The sequence below is a fragment of the Tamandua tetradactyla genome, chromosome 14, assembly GCF_023851605.1.
Source record: "Tamandua tetradactyla isolate mTamTet1 chromosome 14, mTamTet1.pri, whole genome shotgun sequence".
Taxonomy (NCBI): Eukaryota; Metazoa; Chordata; class Mammalia; order Pilosa; family Myrmecophagidae; genus Tamandua; species Tamandua tetradactyla.
The window spans coordinates 87,031,663-87,050,613 of NC_135340.1; the positions used below are offsets into that span (position 1 = coordinate 87,031,663).

General features: G+C 51.1%; 1 protein-coding gene across 2 annotated transcripts; it reads right to left on the reverse strand.

Moving 5' to 3' along the window:
• Positions 1 to 3,942: 3,942 nt before the first annotated feature.
• Positions 3,943 to 5,666, reverse strand: LOC143656327 (cysteine-rich protein 1-like). Of its 2 annotated transcripts, none has more exons than XM_077128350.1 (4): positions 5,523 to 5,666; positions 4,448 to 4,542; positions 4,306 to 4,363; positions 3,943 to 4,073 (listed from the first exon to the last, which is right to left on the reverse strand). In XM_077128350.1, the coding sequence occupies exons 1-4, from the start codon at positions 5,560 to 5,562 to the stop codon at positions 3,979 to 3,981; spliced, it is 288 nt and encodes a 95-aa protein (XP_076984465.1). In that variant the 5' UTR covers positions 5,563 to 5,666; the 3' UTR covers positions 3,943 to 3,978. The 2 variants fall into 2 exon arrangements, with proteins under 2 accessions (XP_076984465.1, XP_076984466.1); XM_077128351.1 differs by lacking the exon at positions 3,943 to 4,073 and adding an exon at positions 4,147 to 4,238 and having other exon boundaries at positions 5,523 to 5,571.
• Positions 5,667 to 18,951: the final 13,285 nt, after the last annotated feature.

Consider the following 18,951-nt stretch of genomic DNA (forward strand, 5'->3'; position numbering starts at 1 on the left):
AGACCCACGCTGAAGACCCCTCCCAGCGGCGACCCCAGGCCTCCAGGAGGACATCACACCTCCAGGTGCACCACCAGCAGTGGCCAGCAGCACAACTGAGAGCCACACGCCCAGGAGCCTGAGCAGGTCCCCAAAGCCAATGCCCACCCCCCACAACACCCACCCTAGGGTTCCTGCAGGGACCAATTCACAGAGGGCCGGGCAGGCACAGGCCACAGAGGGAGGGCAAAGCAGCCAGGTTGCTGTTCAGGAAAGCAGGAAACAGGGTCGGACTCGGGCACCTGCAGTCCGTCCCAAGAATCCCCCACGGTCCCCAGCAAGTGTCCGGCCCCCAGCCCACCCTGCCTTCCACCGTGGCAGTGCTCAGCCTTAGACATTTCGGTTGTAGCATGCACCAAAATGTGCATGGGGAACCCTGAGCCCATCTCTGCCCCGCATAGCCTCGGGCGTGCTCCCACTGCCCCTGCCCAGTGGCACCAGGCCCTCCTCCCCTGCTGCCCAATACAGGCGAGTTAGGAAAGATGCAAACCAGATCCCTGGCAGGGCCCATCAGTTCAGCACTCCCATGTCTGTGCAAGATGTGATTCGACTGGCAAGGTGACAATTCATCAGAACCTCTCCAGGAGTCTCCACAGATGCCCTCCCTGGGCCGGGCCCACCCGCTGGAACAGACTCCGGACCTGATCTCATCACCCCTGAAACCTGGTTCCTTCTACCAGGCCAGGGAGCCGAGGGAGGGGCCAGCCATGTACCCACCTAGCCCCCACCCCAAGGTTACCCCAACTCTGTCCTGCTGTGCCCCACGGAGACCAGAACACCTGGACCCTAGGCGCAGGCTCCGGGTCACCCCAGGATGAGCATCCCAGGAACAGGCCAGGGACTAGCCAGGGCAGTCTATGGAGGGGGCGGGGCTCACGCAAGACTAGGGAAGCTGCTGGGTGGGATCAGTAGGGGTGGGGCTTAATGATAGGGCTGTTGCGGGGAGGGGCTAGCAGGGAGGCGTGGTTGTGGGGTGGGCGTGACTAGCAAGGAGGGTAGGGATGTGGCGGAGGGGCTACCAGGGAGGGCGGGACTGTATGGGGCGGGAGGGGCTAGGACGGAGGGGGCTGCGGGGGACTGAGAGACTTGCCGAGAACCGAGAGTTGGGGGGCGGGGCTTGCTGGGGGCGCGATGTTGCTGGTGGGCAGGGGCTTACCAAGGGCCCAAGGGGCCTTGGCGCCGTCCTCCGAGATCGCCGAGAGCACTCCTAAGAGCAGCTGTCAGAGCGCGGAGCCTGCGGAGACAAAGCAGGCGGTCCCAGGTCCCGGCCCACCTTCTCGCGCCCACCTGGGCCCTCCTCCCCCCCCCGCCGCCTGCCCCGCGGGGCTCACCGCCTCTGGGTGGTCGAACTTGGCACGGCAGAAGGTCTCGGGGCTGGGCCCGATGGGCAGCGCTCGACTCAGCGCGGCGATGGCCTCGGGCAGGGTCCCCTGCTCCGGGTGCCCGGTCCACCCCACGCCGCCGCCGCCGCCCCATGCAGCCCGCACCAGCCAGCCTCGAATGGCCTGGCCCCGCCCGCGCCCAGTCAATCACCGCGCCGGACCCGCCCCAGGGCCGGTCAATCACTGCGCGGCTGGGCCGGGGCCCAACCACCGCGCCGGCCCCACCCCGCGCCCAATCACCGCGGGGCAGGACCCGGGGCCCAAATACCGCGCCCAACCAGCATGTCTTCCACCGCCCCGCACCCAGTCAATCTTCGCACCGGCCCCGCCCCTACGGCCTGGTCCAGTGTGTCCGCCCAGGCGTTCCCGTAGTCCCCGCGGTGGAGTCTCCCGCCGGCGAGCCTTTCCCTCCTAGTCTTAGCAGCGCCGGGACGAGCCGGCCTGCCCCCAGTCCAGCGTACGCGCACGGTCGCCTCGCAGCCGCCCCGAAAGGCTGAACGCGCGGGGCCGGGGGCGAAGCCACATCGAGGGCACCCCTGGGGCCTCTCGGGCCTGCGCCCCGCGACTCGCTCCTGCGCCGCCCCGGGTCCCGCTTCCCGTGGTCTGCCCCCAAGAGCCCAGCCCCTGCACATGGGCCTGGGGTAGGCAGGCGACGCCCCTCGCTGCGCTGTGAGCCCTCAGAAGAAAAGGTGGCCGCTCTGTCACCCCTTCCAGGCCCCCAGGCCACCCCAGCGCCTTCCCTCAGCCGCCGCCCAGGCCAGCCCTCAGGGCGCCGCTCCGCACCTTCAGCCTCTCTTTCTCGCCTGGCACCGTGGAACAGAAACTTGCAGCAGGATCTTTGAAGAAAGATCCGTACAGCCGCTTTGGAAACATCTTGGCACATGCTATCCGCCAGCTGTTGCCCCACCCCTCCCCTCACTAACTGCCCCACCTCCTTCTCCAAGTACCCCTGTCTTTGGCCTCCTGCCCAGGTAGCTCCGGGGTTCCCCCCCCCCCAGGCACCCCCACCTTGACTGGATCATTTATTGTCTCCCTGTTCTCCAGGGAGCTGCACTAGGCAACCTCATCCCAAGTGGTCACGTGCACCCCACACCATGCTCGTCTCCCGAATGGCCCTCCTCACCCTCTTCCAGTGATCACCCCTCTCTCCACCAGGCCCTCACCTCCACCACCTGTCCAGGGTCCACCTGCAACTCAGGCAGGTGCCACCATGGGCTCCAAGCTCTACTGAGCCTTCCTTTTCTGCGCAGCAACCCCAAGGCCTTTCTGGCCACCTTGGCCCTAACACCCTTTATAGCTCCATACAGCCTTCAACATAAAGACCTCATTCCTCACCCTGCCCGTTTTGGTTCCTGATACACTGGGTTCCAAACCCAGTGAGCCCTTGCCCTCGGGGCCTTGGCACCAGCTGTGCTTCCTGCCTGGCATGCTCTCCTACTCTTCCTGCAGATCTCAGCTTTCTAAGCACTAGCGCTGTGTCAACCCCCACCTGGATTGTGAGCTTACGTGTGAGCACGCTGTCCTATTCAGAAAAGCCTCTTCCAGCTCAGGGAAGATTGTCCTCGCGCAGCTTCTCTCCACCTGGAGGACCGATTCTGGCCACCAGCTGTCACCTGCACCCCATATCCCTCCAGAGGACACTGGCACCCCAGCCCCCACCCACCACTGTCCAACCAAACACCCTCGGGCCCTCCTTAGCATCCTCCTCCTCCTGTCTCTTTGGTCACCCAAATTGTTGTGGCTGCCACCTTAGGAGTTCCCCAGGAATTTGGGGGACACCAAGTTTCCACATACATACACACCCACCACGGGCCCCTGACACTGCCCTCGGCCTCTTCCCATGGCCTACTGAGCTCAGGCTCCCAAAACACCACCAGAGACCAAAGGCCGAGCTAAGGCCACTTCCCAGGCTGAGGTGGCCCCTCTGGGCCCTTTCCTTCTTGCTGCCCAGAAAGTGCATGTCCCAAATCCCTCCACCAGAGCTGCAAGCCACTTGGTAGGCTGGATAGACAGGCTGAGCCTCCTATGCAGCCACAGAACCCCCTGCAGAGATGCCGGGGCAGGCTGGAAGAGACCAAAGGGGAGAGGCAGCAGGAAGCGGGGGTACAGGGGCAGGCAAGGAGCCCCACAGCTGCCCCAAAAGCTTCTCCTAAAGGGAACTAGCTGAACTGCAGCTGACTCATGCAGGCTCGGACCCCTACCAGGTTAGCCTGTGCTCCACCAGCCCCACCCGCCCCAGGCTTCATTCCCCCTGACCCTCCAGGCCCATTCCAGAACCCCAAGAAGGGGCTCGGGGCCTCTCTGCTGGATTGGGCGATGGAGCACTGAGTCTAGGCATGTGGTTCTCGGGTACAGAGGGGGTTTGGGCTTGCAGTGGGCCCAGGAGGACACTGAGGAAGTGGGTGCTACTCCTGGTAGGGCAGGACAGCCCAACTGCAGCAGCCCTTGACCTGGCACATACACACACATACATACATACATATATGCATACATACATACATACATACAGGGGCCACAGGGCTTGGGAGTGTTTGGGGTTTATTGAGGATGTGAGGGGCTACAAGGGAGTTGAGGAGTCTGGGTGTGATTTTGCCTTAGGGAGGCCAGCAGCATGGTGGGTGGCTGGGGGGCAGCAGATGGGGATTCCACCACCTGTGCAGAGAGAGACAGAGACAGGTAAGCTAAGTCCCATCCCACTCTCCCTCCCAGCCCCCTACTCCGGTGAGGTTGCTAGGGACAGGTGGGGTAGGCAGGGCTGTGGCACTTCTACCCGGCTTTACTTGAAAGTGTGACTCTCAGCTCCTCCCCGCCCAAAGCCTATGGAGGAAAGAGCGGGCAGGTGAGGGGTAGCCAGGGGCTGGGTCAGAGGTCACAGGAAGCATACCTTTGGGCCCGAACATGGCTGCATAGCAGGGGTGGTTGCAGTAGGGCTTGCCCTCATGCTGCAGAGAGAGGGGCCATGAGAAGGGACCCTCAGCTCCTGCCCCTGCCACCCCCCAGGTCTTGGACTGCAGCCCCCAGCTTACCTTGGCATGGCCCCCCGAAGTCAGGGTTCTTCCACATTTCTCACACTTCAGGCAGGGGCGATGCCAGTCCTTGCCCAGGGATGTCACCCGCTCGGCTGCAAAGGCCCAGACAGCAGTCCTGGTGTGAGCCACAAGCCGGCCCAGTACTCCTGCCCTGCCCTCACTCACCTCTTGTTCCAGGTCACCCCTGGCCCAAGGTATCACCCACTCATGAGGACATTCCTCCGCTTCACCCCCACCCCAAGGTCTAGCCCTCCCTCTGCCCCAGAGGCTGGAGAAAAGGGGGGTTATGCCTCCCGTCCTCTGGGCCAATTCAGCTTAACAACGGGAGGGGGCGCTGGTCTCCCCCCCCCCCCCCCCCGCACTTCCCCTCGAGGGGCCCTGGTGACGTCCTGAGAGCTTGGTTGGGGCTAGAGGAGGAGAAAGGGGGCGCTTTCAGGGACTGGGTAAGGAGCGTGGGGTGGTCACAGGGCAGAGGGCGTGCGGCCAGGCTGGGGGCCCCCCCCAGGGTGGTAGGCGCCACCAGGTTAAGCCGGCTTCGCCAGGCCGGCCACCCTGCCCTCACACCAGGGACCAGGGCACTTCTTCCCGCTCTCCCCCGGGGACGGAGTCCCAGGCATGGGCGCGGGCCCAGCGCTCCATATGGCTGGAGGGCAAGAAAGCGGGCGCCCGGGATCCCAGTGCGGGGCCGAGGCGGCGCCCCGCGCGCTGGTTTTCGCGTCTGTTTCCACTTAGCACTGGGAGGGGCGGCCGAGCCGGGTGTCTGGGTACCCGCGCTCCAAGGGCGCGCCCGAGGGGCGAGGGGCATAGAGACCCGGAGCTCCGAACAGGAAGAGACAGCGGGATCCAGAGACCGGAAGAGCTAGGGGGACCCTCCCATCGTGGGAGGAAGGCGCGTAGGGCTGGGGGCAGCGAAGCGGCTCCGGGCCGATGGGGCGGGCGCAGGGTTCTGGGGCTACAGTCTCGTTGCCAGGGCGGCGCCCAGGGGTCCCGGCTCCCCTGGCCCACCTGAGCGCGCCCAGCTCCCGCCCGGCCCGACGCCTCTGGGCCGCGCTTCCTCGGGGCTCGCGCTCACGGAAGTACACCTCCTTGGCGCATTTGGGGCACTTGGGCATCGCGGTGCCGAGTCGGAGCGGCTACAGCTAAGGCGGTGCGGGTGGACGGCGCGGACTGGGTGGGTGGAGCCGGGTGGGCGGTTTTCAGCGCTCCTCCTGCACCGCCCCTTGGAGACCCGCCCCTGGGCCTGCCACTTGGACCCGGGGACATCGGATTCGCGCTGACCCCCGGAAAAGGTCATGTGGTCTTCCCCGCCTCCGGGCAGGACGCGGGCCCCGCGAGGCAGGGCGGGGCACGTAGGAAACCTGCAGGGACTCTTCAGGCGGGCGGATTTCCCTGGCGGGCTCAGGCTCCGCCCTAGCCCTGGGCTCTGCGAGACCGAGGCTTCCCCGACCCGCCGGCACCTGCTCCAGCCCCTAGACGTGCGGGACCCGGGGAGTGGCCTGCACCTCTGAAGCGGAAAAAGATGCACGTTAGCGTGCGCGTTTGTCCCTGCACACTTTGACCGCACCCAGCCGCAGAGAGTACTGGGGGGCACCTGCGGGAAGAGGGGGTTCCCCAGCCCTGTAGCCAGCCCCCGAGTACCTGCTCTGCCTAGGCGGGGCCAGGAAGCCCGTCCCCACCCCGCGGGACCGCCCAGCCTTTGCCAGTCGTCCCGGGACTCTCCCCGGGAAGTCCCCTCGGACAGCAGTCAGGACGCCCCGGGGTATTCAGGACAGACGATTCCCATAGAGGGGAGCCCTCTGCTGGCCGGGGGAGCCCCTCTACCTCTCTGTGGCCTGGGGAGCCACTCGGCCGCCCGGGAAGGTACTGATCTCTGCGAGAAAGCACCCGAGATCGGCGGGAGCCGCCCAAGTCCGCACGCCCAGGCCAGGCAGAGGCCGCACGACTCCTCCCCGGTGCCAGGCGGAGACTGCATGAGCCGGGGCTGCGGGGTCAGGCCGTCCATGCCCTCGCGGCCCTCACCTCAGACACCTGGAGGCTGCCCTCAGCTCACGTAGAGGGAGGGGCTGCCGGCCGCGGTAGGGTCCTCGCCTCCTCGGGGAATCCCTACCCCGCCCCCCCGTCAGTGCCAGCTAAGGACGCCCCTGCTGCCCACCTCCCACCCCCAGGCGGGGGAGCGGTCAGCTGCAGGGTTTTCCCTTAGTCTCTTCACCTCCCTGCTCTGCAGGTGTCCCCGGGGCCACACCCACTTTCTCCCAGCCTCCTGGTTGTCCCTCAGGCCCCTCCCCAACAGCCCCTCGTGATCCTCAGGCCCTTCCTACAAGGTCCGCAGCTCCTCCCCTCAGCTGCGCTGTATCCAGCCTCCTCGTCTCCCCTGTACGCGCGCATCTTGCAAAACAACTTTATCTCTGCACCCGTCCAGGCCCCAATGTAGGGTGCTCAGGGCTTCCGTGGCTGGCCCCAGGGATCGGGAGATCTCCCACCCCAGTCATCCTCACCTAGCTCAGGCCATTGCTTGGGTCCCCACCTCACCTACCTCAGGCCCACCCACCACCCAGGCCACTGGCTGGGGACACGTTGGGCTCTCCCAGGATTGAAATGCACAGTTTAGTGCCCGCACCCCCACTTCCAGGCCGTGTCACCCCACAGCATCTCTCTAGTCACTGCCCTACCCCTCCCTCTACCGAGACTCGGACAGTACTGGGTCCTCGAGAACACTGATTGGCCAGACCCGGGCCCTTGAACCCCATCCCCCACCCCCTGATCTGGATGCCCTCCTGAAGCCTTGCACCCACCCTCACATCTGGGCCCTCCTGCCATCCCTGCCTGGCAGGGGCTACTTACTGCAGGGGCTTCTGGAGCCAAGGCCACCCCCTACCCCCCCCTCCCCACCCTGTCCCCTGGCATCTTCTGGGCTGGGCTTAAAGCTGTGGCTGGCACTGCCAGGGCAGTCCTTATTCCCTCATCCACTGGTTCCATATTCAGAGAAGGACAGGGACAAGTCTGAGTGAGAGGGGAGACTGGCAGTCAGAAGCACAGACCCAGGTGGGGGCAAAGGTGCAAATAGAGAGCAGGCACCCCAAGAGGGTGGGCAGAGACAGTTGAGGTGATGAAAAGGTCCTGTCCCCCTCCAGGGCCCAGGCTACTCCGCCCTCCAGAACCAGCACCTCTCCAGGGCCAGTCCCCCTTCCAGGCCCCAGGCTATCTTCAAAGAGGGGCGTGTCTGCCACACAGCAGATCCGGTGAGCTCCGGCCTCACACACTGCGCTCACCTCTGTTCTGGAGGCTGCAGCTGGGCCAGGGCAGAGACCCTTTGTACTTCCCTGGAGTAGCATGCTTGAGGGGTGCCACTGGTGCCAGGGCTCTGGACGTGCATATCAGCTGTGTGTAGGAGATGGTGTGTGTGTGTCCGGGTACATGTGGGTGGGGATGGAGTGATTGTGCTGGTGGGCATGTCTGTCAGAGTGCACCCGTCGAGGTGTCTCTGGGATGCGTGTGTGTGCTGGGTCTCAGAGCAGACCCCTGCCTGTGTTTCTGCCCAGCCCACCCCTTCCCCGGGGCCCTGACCTGGGAGCTTTGCCAATCTTAGAACACTTGGTGGGGCAGGTGGGGGCAGGAACTCAGGCCTTGTCCTCCCTCCCACCACAGGATGGCCACACCCTACACTCTGGACCCTGCCCCACGGGGAGGCCTTCTTGAAAATCCGAGTGACACACACTTTTCTGACCCCCCAATTTCTCATAGCCATGCTCACAGAGGAGGGCACGATACTGGGGCACACCTTAGCTGGTGCCCAGAAACACACAGACACGCCACTCTCCACACAGGACACTCACACTCCAAAGGCACACTCACGCTCACAGGCACAACCAGTACACTCACAAGGGTATGCTCACAGGCATACAACGCATGCAGGCACACTCCCAACACACTCTCACAAACATCTTCATACACTTAGAACGTACTCCCACACACATCCATATACTCACACATACACACACACATGCAGCCACACACACTCTTACACACTCATCAACACACACACACGAGGACACACATACACATTAGCATCCATGTTCAAGATATACAACGGACACAGACACAAGAATGCACACAGACATGCACACACAGCACAGACACGATTGCACACATATACACTCTCACAATCACACACTCACACTCACATGCACGTACTCCCCTGGAATGCTCTGAAAACTTCCACCACAGACTCCATGCCTCCAGGCCCCTTTCCCCTGTGCCCATTCCAGGTCAGCCTGTGGGCTGGGGCCCCTCTTAGCTTCAGTGCCAGCAGTTCCCACATGCTGGTGCTCGGTTCCTTCCTTTAATACACTCTGTGCCCAGGCTTGGCCCCAGTCGCTTGGGCCCCTGCCAGCCTCCTCAGAGACCCAGGCCCACCAGGCACCTGGCTTCTTACTTCCCTAACCTCACCCCAGCTCCTGGCCCAGGATGCATTTGTCAGATGGAAAAAGATATTGCATGCAAGCAGTAGTGAAAAAAACTCAGGGTAGCTACAGCAATATCAGACAAAATAGACTTTAAATGTAAAAATATTATGAGAGACAAAGGACACTATATATTAATAAAGGGGGAGAGTCACCAAGAAGAAACAACAATCATATTTATGCACCTAGTCAAGGTGCCCCAAAGTGCATGAGGCAAACACTGGAAAACTGAAGGGAATAACAGATGTGTCTACAAAAATAGTGGGGGACGGGCCATGGTGGCTCAGCAGGTAAGAGTGCTTGCCTGCCATGCCCGAGGACCCGGGTTCGATTCCCTGTGCTTGCCCATGTTAAAAAAAAAAAAAAAAAAAGCCATGCCCAACAGTACATGATTTGTACACAAAAGCACGCATAAAAAAATCAATAAAAATAAAAAAATAGTGGGAACTTTAACACACCACACTCTTCAGTAGGTAGAACAGAGGATCAGTGAGGAAGCAGAGAACTTGAATAATACGATAAATGAACTAGATTTAACAGACATATATAGAACATTGCACCCCCAAATAGCAGAATATGCATTGTTCTCAGGTGCTCAAGGAATATTGTCCAGAACATATACTGTGGCAAAAAAAACAGGCCTTAATGTAACTGAGAAATCAGATTTTAAGGGATGATTTTGATTACTGAATCATTATATAAATATTCCTTTTTGCTTTCTGGCATATTGGAGGAGACAGGGAAATACCTGAAATCTCTAAATGGTAATGCAGCTGTTTTGATCTCTGATAATGGTTGTATAGCCCTTGTCATCTGCCTCTGTGATTGTAAAAACCTTGTGACTGACATTCATCTGCACCTAGCTATGCAGTTTTTCAACTTTACAGTCTTGTAATCACTCAAGACAGACCCCAATGTTTGTTAATGATGGGTCTTCTGTCCACCCAGAACTAACTCACCCCAAGTCCAAAATTATCTTGATGATCAACACCAGATTTAACCTAAGTGGGCCCACCTGATATGCACAGTACCTTAGACTTAACCTACAAGTCACCTATACCTCATTCCACCCTTTTCTTTCATACATTCTATGACTAAGCATGCAATCAATCTGCGCATGCTCAATACTTAAATCCCCTCTAATTACAGTATCTGGGGCCACTGTGCTCATTATCCTAAACCGTGCCAACCTTTTCTCTAATAAAACATCCGAATTACTGCAGTTCAGGGAGACAGATTTTGGGCCATCTGCTCTCCTACTGCATGTGTAGTAATATATTCTTTCTCTCTGAAACCCCAGTATCTCAGGAACCGGTTGTTGACAGCATCAGGCAAAAGAATCCATGGCCTTTGTCTGGTAACATTAATACATGTCAAAATTTTGAAATTATGCAAAGCACTTTCTCTGATCATAATGGAATGAAGTTGGAAATCAATAACAGCAGGAGAACCAGAAAACTTACAAATACATGGAGGTTAAACAACACTCTCTTAAACAATCAGTGGGTCGGAAAAGAAATTGCAATATAAGTCAGTAAATATCTCGAGATGAAAGAAAATAACACAACATATCAAAATTTATGGAATGAGTTCTGGAAAGATGGTGGGATAGGATAGACCAATTTCAACCCTGCTCCAAGGAACAGCTAGAGAAGGGATGGTAGGGCAACTGAGATGGTGATTCCAGGGTGTAAATGACCTGGGAGAGTCTTCTGCACTACATAGGGTGGCCCTGGTTGCAAAAGCAAAGGAACTGAGAAGCAGAGAACCAGAGAATGGCCAGCTGGTGCAAACAGCCTAACGTGAAAGCCTGCAGCCCTCAGGAGTGCATGGACAGGGAGACGGGGATGAGGAAGCAAGCCAAGCCATGTTCCTTGAATGCACTACCCTCACCATTGCAGCTCCACAAACAACAACTCACCCCACACCCTATGCACCTGAACCATGTCATGGACCCCCACTCCGCACGCTCCAAATGCCTCCACCCCACGATCCCAACCCAAGTGCACCCATGCCTGCCCCAGTCCAACCCACCTCACTTACCCAAGTGCAGTCTCATTCCACCCCTTCTGAGCCCTACCTCCCAGACTCTGCCCCTACAGGCAGTCACCAGCTCAGAAAGGCTGTAAGGGCTTACCTCCATACCCAGGCTACACCTGCCCCCAGTCCATATGGTTGTGTAGCCCCATCTGACTCCCCACTGAGCTCTGCACACATGTACATCAGTTTACAGCAGTCTCAGATCGGCGCATGCGCATTGACATCAGGCACGCCCCCCCAGTTCTGGGAAAGAGCTGACCAGCACAGTGGGGCCACATCAGCTTCCAGCCCATGCAAACACAATGCCAATCCGCTGCCCTAGCTCTGCACATGTGCACAAAGGGCCCCCCACCCTAGATCAGCAACACCAAGACCCCACGCCCCTAGACCCATCCACCCACACAGCCACATCCTCCCCTGCTGCTGGGGTCCACACTCACAGGCACCAGTGTAGCATCCTCAACCTGCACATATACCTGCACTGCAATGCATCACCACACTGTTCTGCTCCACCCCATGCTCTTCATCCTACTCCACATCCATCCTGCAAATACAAGTCTTTAGACCACTGAAGGAAATCAACTTCCAAAGTAAACCAATCAAGATATTTACATGATGTGAAGACAACAGACGATCATTAAGCATATCATGATGCAGACAGATATAACCCAGCCTAATGACCCAATTAAAACACCAGAGGAGACAAAGATGTTGGAACAACTAATCAAAGATATTCATATAACTCTACTAAATAAAATAAATGAGATGGCTAATGACACAAAGGACATCAAGAAGATACTAGAAGCATAAAGAGAATTTGAAAGAATAAATAGAAAAATAGCACTATCACAGAGACTTAAAATGCTGTAGACCAAATAAAAAATATGATAGAGACACACAACACCAGATTTGAACAGACAGAAGGAAGAATAAATGAATTAGAGGGCAGGAAAACTGATTTCAAGTACTCAAAACAGCAAATGGCAAAAAAGAAGGAAAAATTTGAATTGGATCTCTGGAAAATGTTGGACAAAACAAAGCACACAAATATAAGAATCATTGGTGTCCCAGAAGAAGAGAAGAGTAAAAGGCTAGGAAGATTAGTTGAGGATATAGTGGGGGAAAACTTCCCATCCCTTATAAAGGACATAAATATACAAGTCAAAGAAGTTCAACGAACTCCAAATAGAATAAATCCAAATAGACCTTCCCCAGGACACATAATAGACTGTTAAATGTTGAAGAGAAACAGAAAATCCTGAAAGTGGCAAGAGAAAAACAATCTACTACATACAAGGGAAACCACCTAAAACTGAGTTCGGACTACCCAACTGGCACTATGGAGGTGAGAAGGCAGTGGTATGACATATTTAAGATCCTGAAAGAGAAAGACTTCCAGCCAAGAATTCTGTACCCAGATGAACCGTTCCCCAAAACTGAGGCAGAGATTAACATTTTCGCAAACAAATAAATCCTGAAAGAATTTGTCAACAAGAGACTGGCCCTACAAAAAGTACTAAAAGGAGTTCTGCTAATTGGAAAAAAAAAAAAAACAGGTGAGGGAGGTCTGGAGGAGGATAGAGAGTTGAAGAGTACCAGTAAGGGTAACTTAAAGAATAAAAAGAGAAAGAAGGAAAATATAGCTCTGACAAATAAAATCTAAAAGATAAGATAGTGGATTCAAGAAATGCCTATTCAGTAATAACTTTGAATGTTGATGGACTAACCTAACCAATGAAAAGACACAGATTGGCAGAATGGATTAAGAAACATAATCCAGTTATATGCTGCTTATAAGAGACTCATCTTAGTCACAAGGATACAAATAGATTGAAAGTAAAAGGATGGAAAAAGATGTTTCACGCAAGTTGTAACCAAAAGGAAGCAAGGAGCAGCTATACTAATATTGGTCAAAATAGGCTTTAAATGTAAAGATATCATAAGAGATAAAGAAGGATACTATATATTAGTAAAAGGGACAAGTCACCAAAAAGAAATAACAATCATAAATGTTTATGCCCCAATCAAAGAGCTCCAAAAAAAATGAGACAGACATTGGTAAAACTGAAGGAAGTATTAGATGTTTCATTAATAATAGTAGGAAACTTCAACACACCACTCTCCTCTATAGATAGAACAACCAGACTAAAGATCACAAGGAAATATAGAAGTTAAACAACTTGATAAGTAAATTAGACCTAACACACATATATAGGTCATTATACCCCAAAACACAGGATATACATTCTTCTTTAGTGCTCATGGAACATTCTCCAGGGTAAATCATATGCTGGGGCACAAAACAGATCTTTATAAATTTAAAAACATTGAAATTACTCAAAGCACTTGGTCTGATAACAATGAAATGTAGCTGAATATCAATAACTACCAAAGAATGAGAACATTCAGAAATATATGGAGATTAAATAACACTCTTAAACAACCAGTGGGTCAAAGAAGAAATTGCTAGAGAAATCAGTAGCTATCTGGAGATGAATGAAAATGAGTATATAAGCATTTATTGCCCTAAATACCTATACTAAAAAACAAGAAAGAGCAAAAATCGCAGACTTAACTGCTCATCTGGAGGAACTTGAGAAAGAACAGCAAACTAACCCCAAAGCAAATAGAAGAGAAATAACAAAGATTAAAGCAGAGTTAAATGAATGGGAGACTAGAAGAACAATAGAAAGAATCAATAAAACCAAAAGTTGGTTCTTTGAGAAAATCAATAAAATTTATGTGCCACTAGCAAAACTGACAAAGAAAAAATGAGAACGGATGCAAATAAAATCAGAAATGAAAAGGGGTGCGTTACCACAGACCCTGAAGAAATAAATCATAAGATGATACTATAAACAACTATTGGCCAACAAACTAGACAACTTAGAGGAAATGAACAAATTCCTGTAAACACACAAACAAGCTACACTGACTCAGGAAGAAATAGATCTCAACAAGCCAATCACAAGTAAAGAGATATCAATCAGTCATCAAAAAACTTCCTACAAAGAAAAGCCCAGGGCCAGATGACTTCACAGGGGAATTTTAGCAAACATTCCAAAAAGAACTAACACCAATCCTACTGAGACTGTTTGAAAAAGTTGAGGAAAAAGGAACACTACCTAACTCATTTTATGAAGTTAACATCATTCTAATACCAAAACTGGGTAAAGATGTTATAAGAAAGGAAAACTACAGGCCAATCTCCCTAATGAACATAGATACAAAAATTCTCAACAAAATACTAGCAAATAGAATCCAACAACATATTAAAATAATTATACATCATGACCAAGTGGGGTTTATACCAGGAATGCAAGGATGGTTCAACACAAGAAAATCAATTAATGTATTACATCACTTTAACAAATCAAAAGGTAGAAATCATACGATCATCTCAATTGATGTTGAGGAAGCATTTGACAAAATTCAACTTCCTTTTCTGATAAAAATACTTCAAAGGACAGGAAACAAAGGTAATTCCCTCAATATGATAAAGGGCATATATGAAAAAAACAATAGCCAGCATTGTACTCCACTGAGAGAGATTGAAAGCTTTCCCTATGAGATCAGGAATGAGAAAAGAGCCCAGTGTCACCACTGTTATTCAACACTGTGCAAGAGTTTTTAGCCAGAGCAATTAGGCAGGACAAAGAAATAAAAGGTATCCAAACTGGAAAAGAAGAAGTAAAACTTTCATTATTTTCAGATGACATGATACTATACTTGAAAAGTTCTGAGAAATCTACAACAAAGTTATTTGAGCTAATAAACAAATAGAACAAGGTGACAAGATATAAAATTAATGTGCAAAAATCAGTAACATTTCTATACACAAGCAATGACCTAACTGAGGAGTCAGTTAAGGAAGAAATTCCATTCAAAATAGCAACTAAAAGAATCAAGTACTTAGGAATGAAGTTAATTAGGGATATAAAGGAATTGTACACAGGAAACTACATAAAATTGCTAGAAGAAATCAAAGAAGATCTAAATAGGTGGAAAGACATTCTCTGCTCATGGATAAGTAGGTTAAATATAGTTAAGATGTCAATTATATCCAAATTGATAAACAAATTCAATGCGACACCAATAAAAGTTCCAACAACCTACTTTGAAGACCTGGAAAAGAGAGTTACCAAGTTCATCTGGAAGGGAAAGACACCCCAAATAAAAAGCATCCTAAAAAAGATGAACAAAGTGGGAGGATTAACACTTCCTGACTTTAAAACTTACTATAAAGCCACAGTGGTCAAAACAACATGGTACTGGCACAAAGATAGAAATGTTGACCAATGCAATCTAATTGAGAGTGCAGAAATAGACCACCAAATCCATGGTCAACTGATTTTTGACAAGGCCCCCAAATCCACTGAACTGAGACAGAATAGTCTTTTTAATAAATGGGCATGGGACAACTGGATATCAATAGCCAAAAGAATGAAAGAAGACCCTTATCTTACACCTATACAAAAATTAACTCAAAGTGGATCAATATAAGAATTAGCACCATCAACTTCTAGAAGAAAATGTAGGAAAACATCTTCAAGACCTACTAATAGAAGATAGCTTCCTAAACCCAAAGCATAAGCAACATAAGAAAAAATAGATAAATGGGAACTCCTCAAAATCAAATGCTTCTGAACCTCAAAAGACTTTGTCAAAAAGATGAAAAGGTAGCCAACTCAATGGGAAAAAATATTTGGAAATCATACATCGGACAAAGGTTTGATATCCTGTATACATCAAGAAACCATAAAACTCAACAACAAAAGAACGAACAACCCAGTTTTAAAATGGGCTAAAGATACGTATAGGCATTTTTCTGAAGAGCAAATACAGATGGCTGAAAAGCCCATGAAGAGATGCTCATTTTCATTAGCTTAAAGGGAAATGCAGATCAGGACTACAATGAGATACCACCTCACACCTATAAAAATGGCTTCTATTAAACCAACAAGAAGACTATAAATGTTGGAGAGGATGTGGAAAATGTGGGACACTTATGCACTGCTGGTGGGAATTTTAATGGTACAGCCACTGTGGAAGACAATTTGGCAGTTCTGTAGAAAACAAAATATCAAGTTGCCCTATGACCCAGCAATAGCACTACCTTGTATATACCCAGAAGAGGTGAAAGCCATGACACAAAACAGACATTTGCACACCTATGAACCGCAAATGCCTTACCAATAAGTATAGAGTAGTTGCTAATAACCATCAACGTCCCTGCAGACAAGATTGCGACATAGGGCTGGAAAGTTGATATATCCTTGAGGCAGGACAGTGAAGGTAAAATACTGGCCCTGCCAGCTGAATGCAAACTGTTTCTGGTGGTCCTTGCTAATAGCTATTGAGAAAATTGCATTTGCCAGATCAACAGCTTCTTACCAGTTACCAGAGGATGTGTTAATTGGTTCAAGCAATGATATCACATTTAGAATAGTAGCTGCAATTGAGTCACCACCTGGTTAAGTTTATGATAATCCACTGTCATCCTCCAAGACCGATCTACTTTCTGCACAGGTTAAATAGGTAAGTTGAATGGGGATGTGGTGGGAATCACCACCCTTGCATCTTTCAAGTCCTTAAGAGTGGCACTAATCCCTGCAATCCCTCCAGGAATCTGATATTGATATACTATTTTGCTAGGTAGGGGAAGTTCTAGTGGCTTCCACTTGTCCTTTCCTACCATAATAGCTCTCACTCCACAAGTTAGAGAACCAGTGTGGGGATTCTGCCAGTTGTTGAGTATGTAGATTCCAATTATGCACTCTGGAACTTGGAAATGACCACACAATGGACCACTGGGCCCACTGTGAGATGGACCTGAGCTAAACCTCCATCAATCACCTGACCTCCTTAAGCCCTTAGTGGGCCTGAGTGGCATTTTGGGTCTCCTGGAATTAATGTCACTTCTGAGCCAGTCTCTAATAATCCCAAAAGTATCTGATCATTTCCTTTTCCCTAACGCACAATCACCCTCGTAAAAAGCCATAGGTCTCCTTGGAGAAGGCTTGGAGGAAGGTTAACAGTGTATATATTGTGCATTGTAACAGGGTCCTTCCCCAAGGGTACTGGCCCTCCCCTTATTCAAAGGGCTCTGTGTCTGTAAACTCTCTCAAGTCTGCAAATTGATTAGGGGCCATGACTCTCTTTTTTTGTAATTCAAATTTAGACTTCTGTTCACTTGACCTAGAGCTGTTCTGCTTATACAGCTCAGATAAGAATTTAGTAGACTGCCCATCTATTTTACTTCTAGGTACATGGTCTACTAGCCAAGCCACAAGTCTCTGCAAGTCAGATTATTTTGACTGCTGCTTTGAGTCTTCTGTCCGTTATGTGGCCACGCCTACCTTCTTTATGGTGATTAACTGTTGCCACATTGTTTCTGCCAACTCAGGATCCAATCATCCCCCTGTGTTTATGGATTCCAACTCAATGACAGCAGCTTTCACAGTAATATCTGTCCGACAGAGAATGGCAACAACAGAACTCTTCAGGGATGAAAGAGCTCGTCTCACTAATGTATTCCTCAAAGTCGTGCTGGAAGGTATGTGAGCAAGTGTTCCACAATAATCCACTCTCACATCTATTTAAGCCTCTGAATCCCCTCATCTACAATATATCAGGGCAGTTCTGGCATTTGGACCTCAGGTAATGTCACCACTTTTTGATCCATATTTCAGCCAACCATTCAATCAAATTGTTAATGCCCTTTCTAATCCCTCGAGCTACAACACTGAATGCAGAATCTCTGCTTAGTGGGCCCATATCAATAAATTCAGCTTCATCCAGCTTCATATTCCTTCCACCATTATCCCACACCCTTAATATCCATTCCCACACATATTGCCCTGATTTCCGCCTATACAGATTGGAAAACTCATGCAATTCTTTTGGAGTATAGCACATCTCTTCATGGGTCACACTATGTACTTCACGTTTAGGGACCTACTGGGGCTTTAGTTAGAAATCTTGAAGAAAAGAGGGGTGGTGGGGGTGAGTCATGAAAAGAATTAGAAGTTTCTTTGAAGCCTGTTAGCTCAGGGCATTCTGTTGCAGTTTCATCTGGTGGAACAGGACTAATCGCTTCAGACAGAGAAATTAGGGCTGTTTACCCAATGGGAGGTGGTTATAGATTTAGCAGGCATGAAGGGTTAATCTCTGGATGAGTGGCCGACTCCTCAGAATGGAGTGGAGGCCAGGAAACTGTTTCTTCAGGGCAGGCTGTAGGTGTGCGGCTCTTTCCTCAGACCGCACCATTACAGGTCTATGTAGCAGAGACAGAGCAGATTCCAGGGTTCCCATGTTCCCAAATCATTATTGTCAACCCAAATGTCCCCATCCCAAGTTTCAGCACCCCATTCTTTTCCAATCAAAGCCCTTACTTTAACAGCAGAAACCCTAGAAGTTGGAGGTTTTAGTTTACATTGTAAAACTGCTACTCATACAATGGGTCTCAGGTCCATTTTTCAGAGATCTCAAGTCTGTGACCACAGAAAATAAGATTTTCTTTCATGGCACACATAGAAACTTTTACCTCTTTCATACGGTCTTTAAGTTGCAAATTTGAGGCCTTCATCTCATCCCTTTCCCTCATAACTGTTTCCAGTATATCTAGGAACAATCAGCAACATTATTATTCTCTTGACTCCATAAAACTCCATTAAGGTATCAAAAACATTATCATCCAGAACCTTGCCTCATATAAGCATACAATTATCAGGATCATATGGTGATATTTTGCATATCTCTATTGACAACTCAGGCCATGGACTGTCAGTGCCATCTTGATTATTGGAAACAGAGTCCTTAGTGCCTCTGAGTCTAATCAGAGTGGAAAGCCAATTGTAAAACCCCATTTTTTAAATTCTGCTTCTCAAGAACCACTCTGGTACTATGCTCTATTAGTCAGAGCTCTCTAGAGAAACAGAACCAACAGGAGATATCTGTGAATATGAGATTTATAAATGTGTGTCATGCAACTATAGGGAT

What these genes read in the sequence shown, in the direction of transcription:
- LOC143656327 (XM_077128350.1), bottom strand. Translation starts at nt 5,562, where the DNA reads ATGCCCAAGTGCCCCAAATGCGCCAAGGAGGTGTACTTCC. An exon ending in CTTCGGGGGGCCATGCCAAG is followed by an intron (nt 4,364 to 4,447) that starts GTAAGCTGGGGG and finishes CTCTCTCTGCAG; the next exon opens with CATGAGGGCAAGCCCTACTG. An exon ending in AGCCATGTTCGGGCCCAAAG is followed by an intron (nt 4,074 to 4,305) that starts GTATGCTTCCTG and finishes CTCTCTGCACAG; the next exon opens with GTGGTGGAATCCCCATCTGC.